The 26,123-nt window shown below is 38.1% G+C and overlaps 2 protein-coding genes across 4 annotated transcripts; one reads left to right on the top strand and one right to left on the bottom strand.

Annotated features, from left to right (window-relative positions):
• Nucleotides 1-622: 622 nt before the first annotated feature.
• sfxn3 (sideroflexin 3) lies at nucleotides 623-11,160 on the top strand. Its single transcript, XM_061745637.1, has 11 exons — nucleotides 623-701; nucleotides 2,675-2,847; nucleotides 3,134-3,304; nucleotides 4,631-4,729; nucleotides 5,320-5,395; nucleotides 5,506-5,591; nucleotides 5,721-5,848; nucleotides 6,371-6,420; nucleotides 6,621-6,670; nucleotides 6,765-6,812; nucleotides 6,902-11,160. The coding sequence occupies exons 2-11, from the start codon at nucleotides 2,684-2,686 to the stop codon at nucleotides 6,996-6,998; spliced, it is 969 nt and encodes a 322-aa protein (XP_061601621.1). The 5' UTR covers nucleotides 623-701; nucleotides 2,675-2,683; the 3' UTR covers nucleotides 6,999-11,160.
• A 251-nt stretch (nucleotides 11,161-11,411) lies between these two features.
• selenou1a (selenoprotein U 1a) lies at nucleotides 11,412-18,243 on the bottom strand. 3 transcript variants are annotated; one of them, XM_061745641.1, is made up of 8 exons: nucleotides 18,201-18,243; nucleotides 17,892-18,014; nucleotides 15,071-15,320; nucleotides 14,066-14,248; nucleotides 13,668-13,759; nucleotides 13,440-13,580; nucleotides 12,290-12,454; nucleotides 11,412-12,198 (listed from the first exon to the last, which is right to left on the bottom strand). In XM_061745641.1, the coding sequence occupies exons 3-8, from the start codon at nucleotides 15,264-15,266 to the stop codon at nucleotides 12,103-12,105; spliced, it is 873 nt and encodes a 290-aa protein (XP_061601625.1). In that variant the 5' UTR covers nucleotides 15,267-15,320; nucleotides 17,892-18,014; nucleotides 18,201-18,243; the 3' UTR covers nucleotides 11,412-12,102. The 3 variants fall into 3 exon arrangements, with proteins under 3 accessions (XP_061601625.1, XP_061601623.1, XP_061601624.1); XM_061745639.1 differs by lacking the exons at nucleotides 17,892-18,014; nucleotides 18,201-18,243 and adding an exon at nucleotides 15,771-15,790; XM_061745640.1 differs by lacking the exons at nucleotides 15,071-15,320; nucleotides 18,201-18,243 and having other exon boundaries at nucleotides 17,892-17,983.
• Nucleotides 18,244-26,123: the final 7,880 nt, after the last annotated feature.

The following is a 26,123-nucleotide window of genomic DNA, read 5'->3' as shown; positions in this document are numbered from 1 at the left end:
GTGATTTTTTTTCATTGAAAATATTTTTTTTCTTTTTGAAGCAATCGTTTTTTTGATTTAATAATTAAGAAACAAATCTACCTCCATACAATAGGAGCAGGTTGGCCCACAATTCAAACAAGCATAGCGCAAATAAATTACTCAGATTCCTTCTGTAACACAATAATTAAAATTGTCCTCTAAACCTAAGCGAAACTCTGGTTTATTTAGCCCAGAATGTATTTATGTATTTATCTATGAAACGACCTCGGCAGCTGTGCTCTGTTAACCAATCAGGTACCTGGCTTCCTGCCACGCCCACAGACTGGAGGCCACGCCCATAGAGTGGAGGCCACGCCCAGGAATTTCCAGCGACGCACGTCCTGCGTCACGGACACCACCCCCTGGTGTGGTGCGTTCAATGACTTTTGTAAATAATTATTTTCCATATTTCATAGTCGATTTGACTGTGTTTGGAAATGTATTAGCCTAGAAAGAAATTGTATTATGGACGATAAAATTATATGACGGTTTTTGTGTTTGTTTGATACAAAAACACAGCTTGTAGGAAATATCATTCACACCGGTTATTCCCCCGTTCAACTGCGCGAGCCTTTACTTTACGATATTTTACCTAGCCCTGAAGGCATCAGCGGTGTACCAGCTGTGGTGTGTGATATTGAGAGGTCATACATTCTCAAAAAACAGAGGAATATAAGCAGGTATGTCTCAGTGCTGACGGTAATCGCTTACTAAATTAATTAAAACCACTATTAAGCTTTAATGCAAATGCTTCTAGACGATTTGTGTCGTCCCAAAGTGAAGTGAAGTGCTAGCATAGTTATTTTAGCTTGCTCGCTGCCTGGATGGATAATAACAATTAGTTTGTCTGGTGGTATGAAGCGTTGCCTCTTATTTTGCACTTTCAGATATTTGATATTGGTGAAAGTGGATGTTGAAGTGTCCTGCCAGTGTATTCCTGCTCCCTGGTGGAGTTTAAGTGGCCCGGTGGGCTAGCTTTTTTTAGCTACATGGCTGAAATAAGGCTGATTTATGGTTCTGCGTTACAACAAGGCAGAACTTACGGCGTAGGGTACGCCGCGACGCGCACAGTACGGCGTAGGCTCTGCGTTGATCTAACGCGGAACCATAAATCAGGCTATAGCCGCCTGTCTGTCGTGACTCATTCAGTCCATCTGTCCATGTGTCTTGAATATCACATATTTAATGTACATTACGGGTTATTTTTGAAGCTTTGACTTTTTGATAGTCAGACAGTGGGGAAGTGTCTCTCAAAGTAACCAAATTATGTCTAATGTGCATGTTTTTAGCATTTTAGCCAATGTTCGTCCTTAAATCTATGACGTCAGCTCCACTGTTGTTCATGTTTATTATGGAGGTATTTTCTTTATTCATCTCCAGAGGTGTCAAAAGTATTCACATTCATTACTCGGGTAGAAGTATAGATACTAGAGTTTAAAAATACTCCTGTAGAAGTTGAAGTATCAACTCAAGTTTTTTACTCAAGTAAAAGTATAAAAGTACTTGTTTCAAAACTACTTAAAGTGTAAAAACCCTATATGTGTACTATTGAGCATAAACTTGTGTTTCAGAGAGCAGGAGATATGATGACTAATTACCTATAAGTATTGTAATGGTGCAAAAAGTCAAACTTCAGAGGCATGTTATCATTTATCCTAACCTTTATTGGAATGTACATCCAAGTTTAGTTGCAGGAATCTGAGGGAACGGATGTAAGAACAAAACTGGACAAGAACATCTGAAACAACCACAACCAAATTCACTCTATCCGGATGGAGCAATTTAACTGGATAGTTTTTTTTTTTAAAGGCCGAAATGAAATAGAGTAACGAGGCTGTTTTTAAAATGTAAGGAGTAAAAAGTACAGATAATTGCGTGAAAATGTAAGGAGTAGAAGTAAAAAGTCGTCTGAACAATAATTACTCCAGTGAAGTATAGATAACCAACATTTCTACTTAAGTAAGGTAACGAAGTATTTGTACTTCGTTACTTGACACCTCTGAAAATGACATAGATAGAAGCTGTTGTACACTTTAAAAAAATGATCAAAATATCAATCTGTCTTGTCACTAAACACTTTATCATAATTATTTTTCTCCAACAGTTTATTTCAGTATGGTTTTCTTTTATCTTGAGTTCACAGCCACAACTGGCACAAGCATCAAACTAAACCTTAAAAAAAGAAGAGAGACACAGACTCGAATACCAACAATATGATCCTCAGTGAGTTTGATGCAGCAAAAATATATAATCTGCTGTCCAGCATGGGAAAAAGGAAAAAACACAACTGCATAATCTGCACAGTACATTTGGAAAGGCAGATGCCTTCCCAAATAAACTGTATAGATTATGCACTTGTACGGTAAGTTGGAGCATGCAGTAAAACAGGTCAGATAGCCTTCTTGGGGATAAGATAACCCTGCATAGTTTAACTGGTGGTTTGCAGTTTACTGTTGGAGGAGGATTCGTCACCTCACATATAGCTGGGCTGCAGCAATGCTTTTAATGAGGGAGAGATGAGGGCTTAACTGTGCTGCTGGAGTTTTCAATGTATTAATTTTACCTGTATAATTTGAATTAGACACCCCCTCCCCCAAAAAAAGACATTTAAATGGCATGAGTAATTTATAATATTTATTTTATTGACTAAAAGGGAGCAAGGATGTCTGGAGAGTTGTCTCTAAACATAGACATTAAAGAGCCAAGATGGGACCAAGGCACATTCATGGGGCGCGCCAAGCACTTCTTCATGGTCACAGATCCCAGGAACGTTCTACTGTCCTCCGACACTCTGGAGGAAGCCAGGGTGATCGTGGAGAACTACAGGTGAGGTCTGGAGATAAGGGATGGAGTCAAGGTTAGTTTACTGTGTAAAAGACAGAGATATAAACTAGCATTTACCCGGCTAGAAGATAATGTGGCTACTTTTACAGTTTGGACCAAAATAAAAATAAAAGATAAGTTCTCTCTGCCATTTGGTTGCATCACTTCAATAATTAATTTATCACATTTTGAAACGTTAAGGGCTAGAAAGTTAGTACCACTCAAACATCTTGTATTAATAATCTTTGGGTTAAAATATCACATCTTCCTCTTGTACGGACTTTTTCAGAGCTGGGACTGCGAAGCCCGGCTTGACAGAGGATGAGCTTTGGAGAGCCAAGTATGTCTATGATTCTGCCTTCCACCCCGACACGGGGGAGAAGATGTTTGTGATTGGCAGGATGTCTGCTCAGGTGCCAGTGAACATGTCCATCACAGGCAGCATGCTCACCTTCTACAGGTAAAATAGAAGCTCTAATACATGATTGACTGCCTTCTGAACCACACACTGACACGTCATTTCTAAATGAAAAATAAAAATGTGATACCGTTAATGTTTGTAAAATCAATTGCAATATTTCAGTCCATAAAAATAGAAGCTTTAATCCCTCTGCTGTCAAAATCCTCTTAAAGAATAAAAAAAAATGCCACTCTCACTGCTGAATACCGATAATTCAGTGTGCAGTCAGCCTTATGCAGATACAACAGATTGATCAGGAAAAAAAACAGTCCGACGTCTCATATTTTATATAAATAAAACAATAAGGTGGTCACACATTTTAGAAATGATAATTAAGAAATCATTCAGGAATATTAGACTGATGAAAGAACCAGTCTGACTGATTTAAAAACTGAAAATCAACAAGAAAATAATAATAATTTCAAATTTTGCATTTGCATTGTGCCTTTTACATCAAAATCAGGTATGAGTATATAACATATACATTATAACATGTATTATAAATTTTCCCTGTTTGATTAGAATAGATAATTGTTTTTTTTTCATTGTGTAGTTTCAGCTTGTTACCAGTTAAGGGCAACAACATTTCACATCTTCACAAAGAGTTAGAGGTGAAAATACTCTAAGACAGTAATGAAACAGTTTTTGCTATTTTTTATTTTCATGATACCTTATTCATAAAGAGTTAACATGCAGATGCCCAGATTTTATTAGAAGAGATTAAGAGTTTCAGGTCTTTTCAAAGTAGAACTCTCTTCATCTATGTGTTTAATTGTAATTGTGTTAATCAATAGAATCACACACTAAACAAAAAGTCTCCATACTTTGTAAATAAAACTTTGCAGACAGTTGCCACCTGAAGTCAGGAATTTACGGGTAAAACTTCAGAATTCAGTAGATCTCTGTTCTACTGGGTCTTCATTGCAGCCTTCTCTCATCATTCAATTGGTTTTTTGTCTCCAGCAAGTAAATACACCACAACCTGATGTTTGATTTGTTTGTTTCTGAATATTACACACTTTGAATACTGTTAACCTTTATAAGACAATTGTTTAATTTTGAGTAAACAATTTACTCAAGTTGAATTGTTTGTTACATCCCAACAGTACTGGGTTGAGAGTTTTTTTTATGTCAATAATTGGTTATTATGGGAAACACAGAAATTGTAAATGTTTAATCTGTAGAGAGTAAGGACTTAAGACATCTGTGATCATTTTATATTCTTTGTATGCTCCTCCACAACAAGACTTTCTTGCTGAAGCGTAAAAGGGTGTTAAAACACATTTTATGATACAACTTCCTCTAACAGTGTTGTTCCCTTCACAGGACCACTCCAGCAGTTGTGTTTTGGCAGTGGGTTAACCAATCTTTCAACGCTGTCGTCAATTACACCAACCGCAGTGGAGATGCTCCCATGACCGTGAAGTAGGACGACTTCTTACTTCACTTCCACTCTAGCTCATTCCTGTCCTCCCTCTAAACTAGTGTCTGTAAGGAGGCTGTGGGAGCTGCTGCACTCTCCCTCACAGCGGTATTATGTTCCACTGTTAAGCATGTTCAGCCTCATGTTACCACAACCTCATGCTGACATCGATGATACACTCCCATCTGATGTCAGGCCAACCTACATTTGCATACTGACTTAATTTAAAGAATGCAAACAGTGCATGGGTTTGTTGAAGAAATGCTGGTAATAAATGTATATGCATCTATAAAGAGCAGGGAATTATTATTACCTACATACATTAAGAACTGTGAGTTGAGCATGAAATCAAAGATAAGTGTTATGTTCTCTTCCTCTGATTTATACTTCTTCTTATTTACAATATGATTTTTATTTAACTTTGTGCTTTATTTCATAATATGACGTTAGTCAGTTTTGAAATTGAATTTGAAATGTATCTGTTTTTAACCTGTCACAATGACCAGCTAATTTTGATGTGTTACATTGCTTGGAAAGGAAGTAGGTTGTTAATGTGTGATACATGAACTAGTCTTCTTCTCTCTTCTTGCAGCCAACTAGGTGTAGCTTACGTTAGTGCCACTACTGGAGCCGTAGTCACAGCCCTGGGACTCAAGTCTCTAGCCACGGTAATAATTCTGGTTCATATGATATGATAAAGAGGTAACATGGAGACATAAACACTGAACTGGGATTTGAAGCTAGATGTCTGAAAGTCTCTCTTCCTGTTTTCTTGCAGCGCCTCCCTCCAATCGTAAGCCGTTTCGTCCCTTTTGCTGCCGTTGCTGCAGCAAACTGTATCAACATTCCCTTCATGAGACAGAGGTGATCATTTAGATCTGTAGTAGTCATTGATTTAGATCAGTCACTAGTACCTTATTCACTCAGCAGCTTTTATGAATTGTCACTGCGAATGCCATCGATTTACATGATATCTGTGTATCGTTCTGCCAGGGAGTTGAAGTTTGGTATCCCGGTGACGGATGAGAATGGAAACAGGTTAGGGGAATCTGTTAATGCTGCCAAACAAGCCATCGTGCAGGTGGTGGTGTCGAGGATCGGCATGGCAGTGCCTGCAATGGGTAATGTCTCTTGTATCCATTAATTCTGAGCCATAGTAAAGATGAATAAAATGAGAACGAGGCATTTCATAATGTTTATGACTGACAAAGAAGGTTGGTTTTGCTCTTGTTTGCACATCAGTTCTCCTCAGAAATAAAAGAATCATCTGCCCTTTAGCAAACCAACACGAGTTTTAGTCTTCTGATTCTTTTTTTTATCTACATCTAGATCTTTGTGAATGATAATGAAACTGGTTCTCTCTTGGCTGAAAAGTGTTTACAGCGACAAACTAAGATTGTGGGCAAATATCTGGCAGAATTGTCAGCTTGTAACACTTTGTGTTCAACTTCAGTCGATATGTCCTTCAGTCGGAAAACTATTTCCTGCACAAAAGTCCAGCAATGCCATTATACCTGTTTTGTTAGAATTTTAGTAAAAGAGTAAAAAAGAAAAAGGAGGTTATACAGGAAATGTTCTTGACTTTTGTTGCTCATGAAGCAGAAACTATTCTAATTTTTATTTTATTGTTATTTTTTAAACAGCAATCCCCCCAGTTATAATGAATGCACTGGAGAAGAGAGCTTTCATGAAGGTAAGTGGACTTACTGGGTGTGCTGGTGTTTTGTTCAGGTTAAGAGTCCTGCTGCATTCCAAACGATACTCAAACAGTCATTTGAAGGTTGATACATGCAGGAAATCCATTGTGACAAACAGAAAAAAAAAAAAAATTTTTAGATCAATCTGCTTGATTTCACTACATTTCTTCCTCCTCTGATTTCTATTTCCTTGTAGCGGTTCCCAATTCTAAATGCTCCGGTCCAGGTGGGGCTCGTTGGTCTGTGGTACGTGAATTGAACTTGCTATCTTTGTTTCATGTAGTTATGTTTATGTTTGCTTTAAGAAGTCTGAAATATGTCCCTCTACTGTCATTTTCAGCCTGGTGTTTGCAACTCCTCTGTGCTGTGCCCTGTTCCCTCAGAAAAGGTGCCCACTTTCACTTCATTTATACGTTGTACATGCTTTGTTAACTAACATGTGGAACATTTTATTAATGGTCAATAATCTCTGTATAGCTCTATGAATGTGAGCAGCCTGGAAGCAGATCTGCAGGAGAGGATACGAAAGACAAGTTCTCACATCACCACCGTCTACTTCAACAAGGGCCTGTAGACACAGTCAACACACCTCAGTGCAAACACACACACTCACACACACACAGACACACACAGACACACACGTCTGTTGTTAAGGGCACAAGAGGGAGGGCAAAACTACATATTTATGCTTTTTTGTTTTGTTATACTGCTGCATTTGTTTTTGGGATTTGATTGTGTAAAGCTGCTCCCACTCTAAAACTATTGGGTCTTGATTATTTGGAAAAAAAGGACTCATTGGTGGGATGGATGAAACACTTAAAGAGGAAGTATCATCTACATAGAGAGTGCTACCTTAGGTGAAAAAAAACAAACAAACAACCTATTATTTTATTTTATTTTGTGGCATTTTTTGTCTTCCATTGGTCAAAATTACAAATTGTGCAGCATTTGATGGTTACTAATTTGTGTTTTGCTTACTCGTGTTATAGGCTACATTCAGGTTCTAGTCCGTATACATATTTCTAGTGTAAAGTTAAGGCGTCATGCTTGTTGAAGTTATGTATGTATCCACTTCTGAATGTAACTCAGTCTTCTTAGCAATTTTTCTCCACTTTTTAAACCATTGCTCAGTGAGAATATTCTTTTTTGGATAGAAACATTATTTAATGTTTTATAGTAACTATGTCATGGTCCAAAATCACTCATCATATACTGTGTAGTGAGTTCACCGTTTTGTAGTGCTGTCTGGATATATAGTGAGATTTTATGTACATTTGAAGTGGACTCAGAGTATCTTACAATGATCCGTGAGAAGTATTGACCAGAACGCATCGCACCAAAAACAAGATGGCTTACAATCAGCTCGACCTCCAACAAAACCAAAAAATGTCAAGACAAATACGTGCATGTCAGTCACTGAGAAAATGAACCATTATGTCTAAAGATGCTCTTTCATCATGATGATCAGCTCACTTTTTAGTCTGTTACACGCCGTGAATGCGTGAGTGATTTTGGACATATGAATAAGGTTTAAATAGTTACCTCAATTTTTTTTTAAACTGTTGTGTAGTTGCACAAAAAAGAGAAAAAAGTTTAGTAGCTCTAAATAATATACTGTCATTAACTAGTGCAGCTTCTCACTCTTTCCAACTTTCCTTTAAGTGTACTTACACTCCTTTATATTCTCACACAAGATAATGGGATGCTCGATACGTTGCAGCTAAAAGTGTATTTAGAGTATGGTAGATATAAAAAAATTTAAAAGCCGGGTTAAACCAAAATAAATGATTTAAAAACTTTTCCCACGTTTAATGTGACCTAAAACCTGTACAATTCTGTTAAAAAAAACAAGCAAAATCCTTTAGTAGAAAAAAATAATAAAAAAAAACATAAGCTGTTTGCATAAGTGTGCACACCCTGAAACTAATACTATGTTAAAGGCCCTTTTTATCTAATCACAGCATCCATTCTTCTTTGGGTACACACCTGCCATCAATCAAAGAGGCTCTTTCACCGCAAATAACGTTCAGCTGTGCTAGGAGGATTTTCTTGACATTTACTTAGTTACCCGCTGCAGCAAAGCCGTGCATTTCAAAGCATCAAAGAGATCTCGCTGTTGCAACATATCAGTCAGGATAGGAAGGATACAGTTTCACAGCAATGCAATTCCAAAAGGTGCATTTGGTGCAAAAATAACCTCTTTGCAACACTGTACCCATGCATGGGGGGGGTGGTATCATGCTTTGGGGTTTGTTTTCTTCAGCTGGAACTGGGGTTTAGTGAAGGAGGAGGGAATCACAAACAGTTCCAAAAACCAGTCACTCTTCACCCAAAACCTTCAGACATTTCCTAGAAAGCTGAAGCTGAAGCTGAAGATGAAGAAGGATTTTCACACTGACAAGAGTTATACGTCACATAAAAGGAGGGAAAAGTTTTGAAATGATTTATTGTGGTCTCAATCTTTAATATCACAAAACCTGGGATTTTGACAGGGGGGTGTACACTTTTTATATCTATTGTATTTGGACATGATTTTGCAAAAACTCAAAAAGCACTGCTGTTGAAGGTCATTTTTCATGGGTGTCTTTGCTGAAGAATTTATCCCAGTGTTGTACGTCTTGTGCAAAAGTGTGTGTATGTGTATATATAAGAATAAAATAATGTGTTGTCTGCACACTTTACTGAGCGCAAGGAGGTGAAAGAACTGCAGTTATCTGATAGGAAATTCACCTTGAACCTAATCACGCGTTTAAAAGCAATGTAGATGGCAGTAACAGTAATGTTATATTGCGCTCATATGATGACAGATTTTTTTGTTTTTCATTTTTTCAACCATTGTGGTCGCAGGGTTTTATTTACAAAATTGAGCTCGACATCTGTTAAAACCATTTGAGCCATCAATGTACTGTTGTACCAAATAAAACTAGTATATGTCATGGAAAAGAGTCCAAATACTTATGCAATTGATGCTGGTGTGGTAGGCAGGCAGTTGTGTGCAGAGTAGTTACTTTATTTAAGTGAGCAGATTGATTGAGTTTGAGCGCCTTTGATCAAAATCATTCATGTGGTTGTACAAGCTCACTGAGCTCTTGACTATCCAAGTTAATTAGATCGTGTTGAAAGACCAGAATTTATCCCAGCATTGAATGTCTTGCAAAAGTATATCCACAGAACATATATATATATATAAATTTGATGTATTTTTTTCTATACACAGTGCAAATGATGTATGATATATATATATATATATATAGCACATATGCATGAGGGGTTTAGTAAGCCAGATGGCCCCCTATACAGTATGCAAATGAAGGATGTTAAGGCCAGCTGATTGTGCTGCAGGAGAGATGAGTTGCTGCAGATTGAGTGTTCCTCTTGCTGTGGGGTTAATACGTCCTCACAGTAAAGAAGTGAGCTTCTGTTTGAACTCATCTTGCTGCAGAAGATGCAGTCACAAATTAAAGACAGTGATTCAGTGTTGTGCAATGTGATGGGTTTTTTTGGGGGGGTACCTCAGAACCTGTAACCGGTAACCTGCAAAGCAGATTTACATTTGCTAGCGGTCCCTAGATGGCCCTTCTACGTTAGGTATCTCTGTTAAAACACAAAAAAGGTCTCACACTAAGATTATATAGGTCATGGTTGTAGTGAAATTAAACTGCTTGAAACAGTTTTTTTCAATTTGTAGGTGTGCATTTACAGCGAACAGATTGTTGAAGTTATCGCAACACTTTTGTACAGACAGAAATGTATTAACTTGTATTTTGCCATCCAAAAACCACAAGTATGTGGACTTTCACAAATGGATCTCTTTGTTTGGAAACTTCACCTTCCTGCTGCCTTTTTACTCTCCATTAATCTTCATATCAATACATTAACATTTAATCCTTTCACGTCTCAACCATGCGAAGAGGCAGCATTGATCCCATTTGCTTTCAACACAAACTCATAAAATCACCAGCACTGCAGGACAGTGTTTGATGGAGCATAGATGCATTTTAAAAGCATAAATTCAAGATGATCTTTATAGTGTTGGATGGTGCCGGATTAACTGGTTGTGAAACTGCTGAATTGTAATTCTTTCATAGTTTAACAACTTTCAATACTTAAAACCAACAAGCCCAATTTCTGCTTTTTTCCCTTTTGTTTCCTCATGTGTAATCGTCTATATCAAACTTACAGGTTTGAAACAGCATGCAACATTTGTAAACATCTTCTCAGCATATTACTGTACTGTACCAGCGTGACCTGCCGCGCCCAGGCATCTAGCCAAAGATGAGACGGGTATGAATTGTACAGAAGTGAGTAGAGGAAGTGCATAGCTGTTAATGTTTTTTGTTCCTGCTTTAGTCTTTGCTATAATTTTCTCATGCAAAACTTTTCTTTTACAAGCAGTACTCGGCACACCACATTTCAAAGAACATCCTAAAGCACAATCAAGAATACAAAAAAATATTTAATCGAACATATAAAATGTCTCAAAATGCATTTTACTGAAACATTTTTCCATTTACAATGATTAACAAACTCACAAATGTAAGGACAATCTTTGTTCTTGTTTTGTTTTTTGTTTATTTTGGTTGTGCTTCTTCAACTCGCAGACCTGTATACATGTCAGTATTGTCTTTTTGTTTGTTTTTTCTCCCACTGTTTTGTATCGTTTGAAATATGCTTTCTTGATGTGAAATGTATTTTACTCAGAGCAATAGAATAAAATGTGTAACTTGAATGCCCAAGGCTGTCTTCTTGCTGTCTTCTTACTTAAACTAAAACAGAAGGAAATGGCTGCATAAATGAAATGTTATTTCTATTTGGACTAATTTAAACTACCATCTCTTAAAAATTAATAATAATTTTAAAAAGTAAAGATATTACCTTATGTTGGAACACAATTTTGAAAAATCTGATGTTTTACTTGCTGCCACCTGACTAAAACAAACATAATTATGATCCTTTGCTCCAGTATATGAAATAAAGGACAAAAGAGTTATAATGATGATATATCTTTATATTTATTCACTGCACATGTGTGAATAGATGTATGTTACACCATTTTACACAAACTCGAGCAACAAAACCTGCCCCAAGCACCATAAACATTCTTCAGCATGAGGACAGTAGCTGAACCTGAGTGTGTTTCGGCATCAAACCTGCTCCTCTCAGGGGTGAGTTTAGAGTCAAGTTGTCATTATCACACACACAGGACACACACTCCTGTCTTTCATGTCAGAGGCCATTCAGATGCCGGATCACGACAAGCAAATGAAGCTGCTAAAAATGTGCCACTATAACCAAATTATATGAATAATCAAGTGTGAATTCTACTCTATAGATCATAGCAAGTGGTTCTTTAAAGGACGGACTTAAAGTGACCCTAAGTTAAAAGATTCTTGTACCTGAATGAAAATGATGCAATTAAATCTCTCATATCTTAATGCCCCCCCACAAAAAAAAGATCAAGCATGGGGTTGTTTGCAGAGGTATAGAGGTATGTCTGTCCTAGATTTCACAGCTTGGTTTACATACCCAATGGGAAGATTATTGCGCAAAACACAGTCCGATCATATTGGACACTGCAAATACTATGACTACAATCTGACATGTAAACTGAAAGTGTTCATTATTTGTTACTTTTCTTTTGATTTATTCCAGTGTGTACCTGTCTGTTTCGACAAGAATTACTTCAGTGGCACAATTTTCTTTACAGCCTCTAGAACGTCTCCCATTTCCACCTTGTCACCAAACTGCTTCTCCCGGTGTTCCAGGAGGATTCCCTGCAAAACACAACGTGCAGTTCCAATTCAGGCCTGTCTTATCAGTTGCTACCGATCCATATCTGTGCAGTTCAAGAGTTTGATGGGCTACCTGGTCTCCTGCGCCGATGACATACACTCCGCCCAGGATGAAGCCCTCTCCGTTCATGTTACCCTGGTAACCAGACCTCCAGGCTCGAATGAAGTTCTGCCACACTCCGAGTCGAATAAACCCCAGACCTCCCATCTTTCTCTGCAGTGGGCCGTAAAAACATTTCTGCAAACGCAGTTTAAGTTTAGTCAGCGGAATGAAAAGCAGGAAAGAACTCTTTCACTTGATCTTTGTCATTCTTCCCATAATTTTATAGCTCTTATGAAACATTTATGTGTGTTTGTAATGAGATTATGGTAACTAAGTAACCTATTAGAACGCTAAGATCTGATATGATGTTGATTGTTATTTTATACCTTTCTCTTTATTTAAACTGCACTTGCTGTTTGCCTTATTATTGATGTAAAGCACTTTGAGCTACAATTCTTGTATGAAATGTGCTATACAAATAAAGTTTTATTATTATTATTATTATTATTATTATTATTATTATTTAACAGTTTTTTTTTAAGATTTTGTGACTTTAGTGGCCTTTAGTCTGTGGCTAGATAAGAAACGGGTAGAGAGAAGGGGGGAGACACGCAGTGAAGAGCGACAGGCCAGGACTCAAACCTGCGCCGCCTGCATGAGGGTGATAGCTGATAGCCTCTGCATGTGGTACGCCCGTTCAACCCAGTGAGCTATCTGGACCAAACATTTATCAGTTTTATTAAACGATGAGTTGCTATAGAAAACTTTTAAGCAAAGATGAAATTTTTTTTTTACATTTTAAGATTCCTCAAACTGATTAATACTTGGCTATTTGAATTCTGCTAACTTATAAAGAAATATTTATGCAAATTCTGCTTTTGGAATTAATTTTCAGATAACGCAGAGAAACCTTTGTACCTTTGTAACTTCCGTTTTATTATTGCTACATCGTTATTTTATATATATATATATATACATATATATATATATATATATATATATATATATATATATATATCAGTGTGTGGTGCTGATGTGTCTGTTTTAAAACATGAAGCACCCCGTAAACATGGCGACAGGTAAACGTTGCATTAGCTCTTAGCGGGTTCATGAAAAAAAGAAAAAGTTAAGTTAAATGATTTAAAGTGCAGCTCTGATAAATCAATCCTCAGCTACTAACCTGATCATCTATATAGATGTCCCCAGCAAAGTGCGGCCTGAAGTCCTGGATCTCTGTGCCAATGTTCTCTTTCACCACTGCCACTAGAGGGACCCCGAGCTCTTCCAGCTGGGGCTTCAGAGAGGACAGCTCAGAGGCCTCCTACAGGGAGAGAAAATTAGACCATATGAGGACATTTCACCCACACACACTCAAAGTAAGCACTCCACACTCTTTGTATAAGGTCACCTCTCTGCACAAAAATCATCCAGGGCGCCGTACAGCCATGACCACAGCCCCGTTCCTCTCCCACAGGCTCTTTGCTTTGATTACTTTTTCATCTGCAGGTGAAATAAACTAAATTAAACTCAAACCAAATGTTTTACTGATAAGTTTGACTGTTCAACAAAGCGAGAGGATAAGAGATGCAGCCTTACAGTAAGGGAGTAAGGGACAACATGTTCATGATCATAAACGGTTCTAGTACATGATGATTATGCTCTTATGCTTCTCTGGGATAACAAAGGAACTCTGTCTTTGGGACCTCATTTACAGTATTTAAAAAGAAGCCTAATTGTTTTTCCTAATGGGTTGAACTGGTTAATTGGTGGGTGACAGTGTTAAACTATATTAAAGTAGCCACCTACCCTCTATGGAACGCAGGTCAGCATCTTCAAGGTATTCCATTGATGCACTGGCAGCTTTAGGAAGACACAGATCAGTGTTGGCCAAGAAAATCCCAGCTAAAGCTGCTCCCACAGCTCCCAGACCTAGCGACCACATCCCCATCTCTAACAGGTCCCCGTCCAGCCCAGACCCGACGGACGACACTGCAGCAAAATCAAGCAGAAGCAGAATGAGAGAGATGTGGAGCACAGTTTCTGCTTTAAACATGAAGCGAAGCAAACACTGAGCAGTTTGGAAATGTGCTCTTTCACAGTTTGGATTATGGCTGAGTCGCTAAATGGATAAACGTTTTGATACAGTATATGCATGATTCACTGCAAGTCACACGAGCTTATCTTTTCTACATGAAACATTCAAACTCCCCTGTCGCTTAGAGACCAACAAGACTCGGCAAGACTCTGTGCGAGTTCTTATCTATATGATTTTTGAACGTGCAGTTTCCTGCCAACACATTCACGTTCATGAGATTAAATTCCACTTATATCACTTTTACTTCCTTCCCTTCTAAAATCTTCCATGTAAAGTTAAACTGCAACTAGACTGTTTTAATTTTCAATTCATCTTATTTTCTTGATAAATAATTTGGCCAAAGAAATTATCAAACGATCATTTTACAAACCCAAATATAAATCTTTCTGTTGCGCAGTTACTCTACAAAATAAGTTTAAAAGAGCTAATTTAATCTTCTTGCACTGACGGGGTCATTATTTGTGTCCAATAAAAATTTCAAGATAACATTTCAAATAAATAATGTTATCAAAAACTCTTATCAAAACAAATTCCATTGCCTGAGAGAAAAATAAATCATAGTCAAATTAAATTACTCATTCATTATGACTTTTGTTAAACTTTTCAATGTCTTTGTGTAATTCAGCAACAAAAATAAATAAAAAGCACTACATTCACGCCACACATTTCAAAATCACATCTGTTTCAGCTAGCGTGGACGTGGAATATTTCCTTGCCTGAAGAGATCTTGTTTGGATCAGGACTTGCATTGGTTTTACTTTGGTGAAAGAGAGCGGTCTGCGCTGCTAGAAAGTGGGGTCTGGCTGTGGTGGAGGGCTGGCTGCTCGGGGCAGAGCTCCCCACAGGGAGGGCAGAGCAGCGCAGGGGAAGCCTCCACCTCAAAGCCGTCGGACATCTGGACAGAGCCAGCATCAAGGACTGCGATAAAAGTCTGTGCCTCTCCCTACAAACACCCTCAAGATTTCGCTGGAAGAAACAAAACACAGGACTTTGCTAAGAAGGTTACACCATCCCATTCTGCAAAACAACAAGCCGTACCATGTTGGAAAAAAAAGAACCTTGAACAAATAATTTAAATGGAATATTGCATTTTACTTTCAATGCCAAATGAACACTGTCTGTTAAACCAGTCTGACAGGTTTCACTTATAAATCAAGTGACATTTATTTCTCACACAGATTGAAGGGTATTAAAAAATCGAAACGCTACAACATCACAAAGTGCACACATAAAATGAATGCTCTAAAATAATAAACGTCTTATTCTTGCACTCTAAGGTATCTCATCCATGACAAATTGCAATTCATTACCAGCACAATTGCTCTGAAACACATGCAAGTCCTTGAACAGCTACTATACAGACGGAGGAAAAAATCTCCCTTCTGTAAACAACTTCAAAGAAATTATATCACCTACTAATTTATTTCTGCGGCAAAGGAACAAATAAGCGTTTTCTCTGTTGTGCTTCCTCTCATCAGCTGTCAGCGACTCACCCAGATGATTTTGAGTCTTTGCACTTTATAGGTCAGGCAACAAAGGAATGAAGAAAAAAACTCGAGAAGCAACCAATAGGCACGCCTGATATGCAAGGAGGGCTCTGAACTTGAATGGAATTGCAGAAGAGGCAACGAAAAGAGCCGTCTACACCTACCGTGTTGCAAGACATTTAAACTGTAGTACAAAAACTACAAACTTAAACCGAGTACAAAAACAATGTATAAAAAGGACTTTTTGTACTGAAATCTCCGACTGGACACTGCCATCTAAGTCTGTACAAGTGGACTACTAATGTTCAAACTGCTTCTGTGAAACACAAAAGGAAAATAAGCGCCAATCCAAATCTTTAGAATCAGATGCCATGAACTGTTCTTTGTGTCTATTGACACTAGTGTGTGACTGTAGATGTGAGAGGCTTGTGCAGTCTTAGTCATCCACTTTCGAATAACTTTTTTACATGCTTCACATGCTTTTGGTCCACTCCTTACCATCGAATAACAGACGTGGGATTGTTTCAACTCCCGTCTGCTCCTTAAATTGTGTAATTTATTGTTGACTTCTGAGGAAAGGCGATTAATAGGAAAGTGCTTACCTGACCTACGGTTTATCTGGATTGGATTGTAAAGGATTTCCTAAGGACTTTGTTAATAACAAGTTAGGATAAAATACTCATGTTACATTTGAAAAGCCATGTCTTCAGATTATTACTTAGATATGTGGTTCAAAGTGAAACACTGGCATCCTGTTACAGTTGTTAGTTCCAACATGATTCTGCAAGGGGCATTTCTAAATGGTCAATTTTCTACTTTCTATATAGACATACACTTCTTCTGCTAAATAATTGTTTTATAAGTTTTTTTTGTTTTTTGTGATGTAATATATGAGTTTTTATAGATAATTGATTTATTATTCCTTTTATTTACACAAAAAATGGAAGATGACATCTTTCTTGGCGGCGTTCCTTTAACAATTCAAGAGATAAATTCTTCATTAATGGCTAAAAAAAGGAGGAGAAAAAATGTTCTGTATCTTGTTTACGTTGCAGCTTTAGTTTGTTTTGAAGGTGTATTTGCAAAAATGGATTTGACTAACCGGAAATGACCAGCATGCAAAACACCTCTTATTTGCATTGGCTGCATCAAATTCCAGAGTAAAGTTCAATATTTTCCGAGTTTAATCCTAAAATTTAATCCTAAAGACTACAATTTTTGTAATCCTAGGAATCCTATGAATGTAATATGCATTCAGTAACTAAGAAACACATTGAACTCCATGTGTACTTGTCATTAATGTTGTGTTAGTTTCGTTTTAGCAACTGTATGTACTTTGTGCCATAAAAATGTAGTGTGCCATTAAAAACAGTTTCTAACTCGGTGTTTTACCTGATAAGATTTACCAGTAAAAAAAACAATAACAACACATAATTTTACTCAATAATATCAATAAGGAATTCACTTTTGAAAAGAAATTATAAAGAAAAAAAGGGAGCAGTGATAGCCAGCTCAGATCATATCAGGAAATACTCAACAGTTAATTAAACACGCTGTGACCTTGATAAACAAATCGTATAACTAATCAAATGGAAAAGGCTGAAAGCTTCTACGGGCTACACTACAGTGTGTTTCTGCAGTGTACTGTGCTTTAATATCTTATTTAATATAACTGTTTAGGTCACGGTTTCTCTGATTACAGGTACTCTCATTCGTAAAGGCTGATTTATGGTTCCGCGTTACACCAACGCAGAGCCTACGGCGTAGGTTACGCGGCGACGCGCACATACGTTGCGCGTCGCCGCGTAACCTGCGCCGTAGGTTCTGCGTCGATTTAATGCAGAAGCATAATTCAGGCTTTAGTGATGTTACGTGACGACAGATCGTTCAAAACTGTGGATCAATTAACACTTATTCGCATTGCAATGAGTGGAAGTCTTTGGTGTGCAGTGTCGAGGTTAGAGATATGAAAGCTAAACGAATCGTATATGTGGCCATAATCTCTTTGAGCTGAAGTTTGACCCTAAGGTTTTAATAAAGCAGCACTCACCAGAACCGATGAAGCGTCGCGGAGCAGCAGCTTCACTGATGTCAACAGGACTGACGCAGGCGCACTAAACGATCCCGAGCAGGGAAAATAATCGAACCAGATGGCTGGACGTGCAGGTAGGATCTTGGCACAGCAGAAGATAATAAAAAATAAATAATAAATAAATAATAATAATAAATATAATAATAATAATATATATAGAATATAATAATAATAAAATATAATATAATATAATAATAATAATACAATAATAATAATAAAACAGGTAATGATGAGTGACTATCATTCGTTCTGAGATTAAACGAATACCTGACAGTCTCGTCGACGAGGAGAAATATCCCCGTCCAGCAGAAAAGGAGACGCAAAATGTATTGATTTATTGATTTATCAGATACAATATTTACATGACTGTATATAATTTTGTTTTTATTTTGCATCTCATTTGAATTGCTTTGTGTCCTCCTATTCACCCTCTCTCTACACACACACTGCACCTTTTATTTGTATGGGAAAGTGTGTCCAAAGTTTTGACTGGTAGTGAATGTAAGTGTGTGTGTGTGTGTGTGTGTGTGAGTGTCTAAATGACCAAGGATAAGACTTGAGAAATGATTCAGATTTCAGTAGATTTAATTAAACAATTGCATGACAATGAAACAAAGGAAGCATACTGATGTGAAGGCGTAAAGGATGATTCATTCTTACGATTCGAGTAGACAAAAACATCTAGTAACATCAAGGTCAGTGTTAATCTTTTTTTGAAGAGACAGTTTGTACATGTAGATGGCCCAAGGCTATACAATGTCTATTTAACAAATAGGAGCCTCAGTACCATGTGGAAGAACCATACACAGCCACAGGAGCCTGGCACCTCCTCCTCATGCTGGTCACCAGCCTGCTCAGACGCTGCTGTGGGATGGCATCCCCTCCTTCAACCAGCATGTTGTCCCAAGTCACCCGACGTGGTTGTGTTGGACACTCTGGCACGAACAATACGCCCAAGCGGATCCCACAAGTATTCAGTGGAGTTGAGGTCATGACTGCTGGCAGGCCTTTCCATCATCTCCACTCACAAATTTTGAAAAATAAATCCCACTCTGTGGGGGGCCTTTGTCATCTTGCAGGGTAGGGTTTGGTCCCAGACTGGGGAGATATGGGATTGCCACTTGTTACAGATTCTCATCTCAATATCTCTCTGCATTTAGATTGCCTCCAATGGTGAAAAGCCTAGTTTTTCCAGTGAGGAAGATGCCGCCCCAAACCATCACACTGCCTCCAGCAAAATATGTTACTCAGTGTAGTTATCAGCGTAACTTAGCATAACTGCCATAGGCAAAATCTGGACTCATCGCTAAACATAATGTTGCTCCACAGGTTCAGGTGCCACAAATGCTTCTTCCCTACAAATGTCATGTAAAAAGACACGTGTAATTAGTTTTATTTTCAGGTATTTTTAGTTGCACACAGCCCAGTGACAAAGACTCGGCCCAAGACGAATCCTTCACCTTTCAGGCTTTCTCTAAATTTCCTCCAGCGGATTCTCTAGAGGTTTTTTCACACACCAATCCACGGAAGTATGGAAAGAAACCTCTAAGCTTTCTTGAGGACGGTATCATTTTATCTGAGGGGAATAACTTACTGAAAAATGTTCCAATATCAAACCTACGGATCTGCATAGACCTTCCCACAGAAGTGCTTCTGAAGGACATCCAGCTCGCTGCCAAGATTGGATCAAAAGAAAATCAAAGAAAAGAGACCATGATTGAAACTCCAGGACTTTTCGCTACACATAGTCATGTCACTTCTGCATAGAGATTGTCACCTTTTCACCCTTCTCTCCTTAAAAATGAGAAGAAGAGCAGGATATTTGAATATAAATGTAACTGACTTTTAAATAAAAGGATGACTCATATTAAGAGGTATTTACCCGTTAAACTCTCAGCCAGTTTGGCAGTATTTTCCATCAAGACAGACTGGTTTTCAAGTGCCCTAAGTTCTAAGATATTCTACAGCAATAAACTGCTACTAGAGACCAGAGAGATATTTTCTGATCGATGAATCTACAAAGCCTGTAGTCGTTGCCCTGAATAAAAGCATAGTATATATTATCAGTTATATAGAAATAACGTTTCTGCAAGGTTTTAACAAACTTTCCTCTTTTTCTCCCATAGATGGCTCTATTAAAGTCTTTTTCAGCCTTTGAACCTACAGTAGGTTGCAAGATAACTAGCTCACCACCACTGGTTGTCCTCGGCTCGGTGTTCTCCAGCTCTTGTGGGTTGGCCTGTACTGGTTTGCTCTGGAACCCGTCTGTTATGGAGCTGACAAGGTCTGACAGAGACACTGCGGCCAGGACTTGGCTACAGTCGCCGTTGTCCTAAAGTAGCTCCTCAGGTCAACCACAGACAAAACAGGAACACATAATAATTTACATATCAGCTTAAAGTAGGCGATTAAAAAGAAATATGAACGTTTCAAATGGCAAAACATTTCATTCAACAAAAACTTTAAAAAAGAAGATAGTTTGGCATCTTCAAACAGCCCCTTAAATTCTCTAAACTCAGATCCAGCAAAAGCCTTTCATATGTGGAAAAAAAGAGAGAGAATATAATCCCTCAAAGACTGTGGTGAATCAAGATTATCTGTAGCTGGTACCAGGCTCTCCACAGGTCAGAGAGAATTGGTAATGGAAATATCACAGCTTCAGCAATTTAGCACTAGTTTTTAATGTTTACGTCAACAGTTATGTTGCCGAAGTCAGATTCAATTCATTAAAATAGGTGTGACAGCAAACCTTTATAAATTTGTCACAAGTATAGTTACATTTGTATTTCCTATTTTAACAACAAATATATGGCGAAAAGGTAATTTTATTTAGATGCTCTATATGCTTTTGTCAATCAAATTTTTTTTAATGTTTGCCAGCAGAACAACCCTGAAGGCAGACAAGCTTTAAAACATAATTTAGAGCAAGTCTGACCCCTGCAGGGGGTTAGCAACATTACATACAAAACACACTTCAGGTCTGCAGATAAGCAGCAATGTTGTTTTTTTCTGATTTTTACAGTTGTGTTTTTATTTATTGGTGTATTGATTTTTTATGTTTCATAACAATAGTAAAAGTATCAGTCAGTTTCTGTACAATTTGGCGATAACCATCTAAAAACCACACCAAATCTTCACATTTTGCAGACAGCAATGTCAGTATTTCTTAATTTTTTATTAAACATGACTAAATTGATGAATCCTTAGTCAAAATAGCCACTCACAAATGTTTTGCTAAGCCATCTCTTCACACCTTTAGTAACCCCTGCTCTTTAAACCGTCTCTGTGGTATAGTGGGTAGAGTCGATTCCGCTTCAGCTGGATGTCGGTGGATGGATTCCCAGCCCCGTCCCGTTCTAAAGTGGGCGGGATATTTACCTCTTATTCTCCCTGTTGCTGCAGCCAGTCAGAGCGCTGGTTGGGAAGGGTTGTGTCAGGAAGTGTCAGCAACTGTATATATAGTGGACATAATTCAAGTACAAAAGCATTTCATGAGTCACACACAAAGTCTTACAATTTCAGGGAAAACAAAGTGCACCTAAATAGTTTCCTCCCCTGCTCATGCACCACCTCAACTCTTTTATGAATTCCAGCTAGTTTTTGCGTCACCTTCCTGACAAACAGTCAAACAAACCAACGCATGAGACTGAAAATGTCCCTTTGCCAAACCAGAGCCACAAAATGCCATTTTTCGATATCAATATGGCAGTGTGGCCATTTACAGTATAGCTGTAAGTTACAATGCGCTTTACATAACTTACTGCTTTACTTTTTTACTTGGTGGTAAAGCTTAATACACTAACTGGAGTTCATTGTTCATTGGAGTCAACTTTTGTGACCTTCTGGTCTGGGGTTTTGGTTGAGATTGTTTTGGAAAAACAGTTAGTCAGCTCTGTGGTATTTAGGTCTTAGGTAGGGAGTGGATTTTTCTTTTCTTTAAAAAAGAGTAATGTATGTAATGTTTGTGTTTTTTTTTTCAAAGAGGATAAGAATGTATTGAAGTCTGCAATCTATTTTTTTGTCTTTATTGAAACCTTTTACTCGGTTCGCTTAGATACAGCACTCCACGAATTACTGCATCCAAGAAAACCGGCTGTTTTTGTTACAATTTTTTATAGAAATCTGTTATTTGTGATCATTTTTATAACCTAGAGCAGTGAATATAGCAGCTTTATTAGAGGAGTCATTGATTAAAAACAAAGTTTTACAATGAAAAGGATGATTTTTTATGTTCTCTGTGACTTTGTTGATGGAAATCTGTTGTTGTTTTATTATTTTAGTTACTTTATTGTTGTAGAAAGCATGATTTTGCTCCTGCATGATGCCTCTGAGCGAAGCAGTGGTAATACTTCACTCACTGGTGGTCGTTTCATACAGGATTGAGCTGACGGCCCACGCTGGGCTGGATCAGAGATGAGCGACGATGACACTCCTGAGACTCAGTTGCTGATCTCCTTCTGTCTGCTCTGGTCAACCGCTATCTGTGTTTTTCATTTACGTGCTTGTTTTCATTGATAAAAGCTATTTCTGGGTGTCTATTAAGAAACATAATGAATGACTAGTGAATTGTGTAAAAAAGCTGTGCTGATGATTCACCAGACACTCATGTTGTAAAAAGAAATTAACAGTGCAAAATCCCTTTTCTCTTTGAGATGCACGAGTTCTTGGGTTATTTTCCTACTGGTATTGTCGTCACAAATGCAAACATACACAAATGTGTAACAGCCACCTCTTGGTCCAGTGCTGCTCTGGCAGGATTTGTGTGGGACCATCAGCCAATCACAGCAGGTGGTTTGCACCCCACCTCCCGAGGGGAGTTCATGCTTGCAGGCATTGGTTGACATGCTAAATTGTTATTGTGCAAGTGAGGGCAGTCAGAGAGCAAAGTGGATAGTTATGAAAGAAGGGCAAGGAGTAGGATAGTAATTAGTGTTGCAGTGCATTTGAGATGAATGGTCAACTTTTGGGTTTGTTTTAAAGCATGCACAACTTGTTGATGGCAGTTAAAGCCCTCTTCCTTCTTCTAAGTAAAAATTAAAGAGGCCAAAGTAACGGCTAAAGAAAGGAATCGCCTTAAATAAAGAAATCCGGTGAAGGCCATAAAAGGACGACACTGATAAGATGAAGCACAGTTGACCTGACCTAACTGTGGTTAACTCTGTTTGTCATATTTTTACTGAAAACTAACTTCATACATAAGTTATACACACTCATAAGCCCAAAGTCTTTAAAGTATACACTAAAATAATTGAAAACTCTGTAAAATCTAACTTATACTGCCAGCTCCAGATGAAACTAGTTTGGGTCCAGCCAAGCTCAAAGCTTTGGAGAGAGCTATGGATGAGAACTGCATGTCCTTGGACCCGAGGAAAGATAAACAGGTGTTAACAGCCACCCGGGCCACAGGGATGACTTTATCTCATCCTGTTCTGTCAAGTTTGAGTCTGCTTGACTCTGCTGTGCCCCCTGACCCAGCCTTAACTTGAAACAAACTAGGATTCAGTGTAACACGTCACGTGCCATATAGTCAGTAGGACTGAAGAAAGGTACTGTGTCAAGCGTTCAGATTTAGGATTGGTCTCATTTCAGTCATGGTGGGCGGATGCATGTCCATATGGATGACAGGTTAAAGGTATAGGGACCTCAACGCGCTGTAAAATATTCACTTAGTACTTTTTAAACAAACAGAAACATTAGAACACCCTTGAAGCCCAAGTTTGTCAGGACTTTATGATTCAGCTCTTTATCCTCCAATGTCCAAGTAGCTTCCTCAAGAAGATGTGAGCTTTATCCTCATAATTCCACTCTGTCTTACTGACATTTTGATCTTATACAAATACAAGCAGCTGCACTGAGCTTCATTTCAGAACAAATGTTACCTTTTTGTCCTATTGGCTTATGTAAATACATACAGCCTTGAATGATAAACAAATAGATCTCAGACACAAGTTTGACTTGGACAGTTTTTAGTAAAATGCTCCTCTCTGTTATATAGTTTATTGTTGCATCTTTAAAGGAATAAAGAGTTGTTTATGTAGAAATTAATGTAATATCACTGGAATGGATGAGGATATGAGAAATCAATCAACAATGACAAAATGTGGTGTAGTGGGTAACATCGGTAACTCTCATGGAAGGTTGCCGAAAATAATTTGCTATGATTAACAAAAGGAAAAAAAAAAGGTTGGGAGAATGCACACTACCACTGGTACTGCAAATAAAAGAAAATGGACTGGATAACCTACTGTACTTAGCAAAGGTAACAGTGCATGCACAGACTAGTCCACGGCAAATAGGTGTGGTGTTTTATAAATACAATATGGAGCCAGTGTTGGAGTTTTGTAGCTATGCAGTTCACCTTTTTGAGTTTGTGCCTTGAGCAATGCTCTCAGATTGTGCCCTTTGTATATTTGTATAGACTTTTTTCTTTACAGACAGAATGAATACAACATATTTCTTGTTTTCTCTCGTCAAGATAAAGTCATCTGTTAAAGCAGCACAATGTAACTTTTCCACCATAATATAATATTTCCAGAGTCATTGTGATGGTACATCAACTTCCAACAGGTTTAATGACACCTCTGTCATTGTCTGAGGGGGTCGGTATCGCCTTCACTGGAACTATGTAACTTGGAGGTGGATGGTAGGAACCCTGCCGCACTACTGGTAAAGCACTACCGCTTTTGTCCAAAGGAGCCGCCAAACTCAACAAAAGCTGAAAGTTACATTGTGCTGCTTTAATATACATTGATTTTGGCATGGGGACAATTTAGTGGTAGAAATTAGGTAAATGAAAAGCATGCATCCATCCATCCATCCATCCATCCATCCATCCATCCATCCATCCATCCATCCATCCATCATACCTGCCAACACTCCCGATTTAAGCGGGAGTCTCCCGATTTTCAACCATTTCTCCCGCCCTGCTCCCGATTTGTAATTTCTCCCGCTTATCTCCCGATTTTAAAGTGGAATGAGTCAATGGTGTTTCACGTGTCGGGGTTCCTGCATGGATGTATTATATTAACGGCTTCCTGACAAACCTGGCAACCCAACCCAAAAGCACTGCCTACGTCCAAGCTCCGCCCCATGGAGCTGCTGTGATACGTCAACGTCGCCGCCATATTGGATGTGGCAAGACTGCGCTGTAAACTAATACAAGTGAATTGACTTATTTTCATAAAGCGCCTTTCTACAAAGAAATTTACGTTTTACGTCTCATTTATTCATTCACACACGCACTAATATAATTGGGAAACAGTTAGGCACCAAATATAATATGTTTAATTTTCTCAGATGGCAAAAATAAGAACTTTATCGATCCCACAGTAATTCATGTTATATCAGCTATAGAGAACAAGGTAGTGCCGAAAAACAATATATCCCCCCTCACAAAAACAAGAAAAATAGAGAAACATATTCTCTCATCAGCAAAGCATTACATAAACATATTTTAAAATTTTCAAGTTACAAAATAACATATTTTAACCATTTTTCAGATTTTTTCAGTTATTTTATTGTTTGGAAAATGGTTAAAATATGTTATTTTGTTATTTGAAAATTTGAAAATTTGTTTTGTTTGAGAAAATGCTTTGAAAAAAAGCTGAGGGAAGAGTTGGTGGAGAATCAAGTCATAGCAAGCAAGGATCTCCCACAGGAAGAGAGAGTTGAAGGTTCTAGGGAAAGAGGAGAGCTTTACAAATCTGACATCACTGGTGAAGGCAAAGCTCTGCATCTCTCACAGCAATGAAGCTCAGAGAGGTCATTCAGCATGGTGAAAAAGATCCTCACAGAAAACACAATGAGTATGGATAATTCTACTCTTTGCGCATTCCTTTCTTGCGAGATTAACCATACCAGCCCTGGTCACAAGTATGTACCCTCCAAGAAAGTGATTGAAGCTGCAAAGTCTGACACCTACAATTACAACAGGTCCTTGGGTGACAAAGGGAACCTGGAAAATTCTACAAATATTGTATTTTATTGTTATTAATACTAAACTTATTTGGCTCCAAGAAGGCTGTAGAATCATTTTGGGAGGTACATTTTAGCACATTTCATTGTAGCTATGGATTTAAAGCTCATTAAAAGTCGCCTTGAATATCAGGGCGGGGATGTTGTGAGTGGAGCATTCCAACCACTACCCCAGAAAATCTCCCTCTTTTTCACAGCCCAATGTTGGCAGGTATG

The sequence above is a fragment of the Cololabis saira genome, chromosome 17 (assembly GCF_033807715.1).
Source record: "Cololabis saira isolate AMF1-May2022 chromosome 17, fColSai1.1, whole genome shotgun sequence".
Lineage (NCBI taxonomy): Eukaryota > Metazoa > Chordata > Actinopteri > Beloniformes > Belonidae > Cololabis > Cololabis saira.
This window is presented reverse-complemented; position numbering and strand designations above follow the sequence as displayed.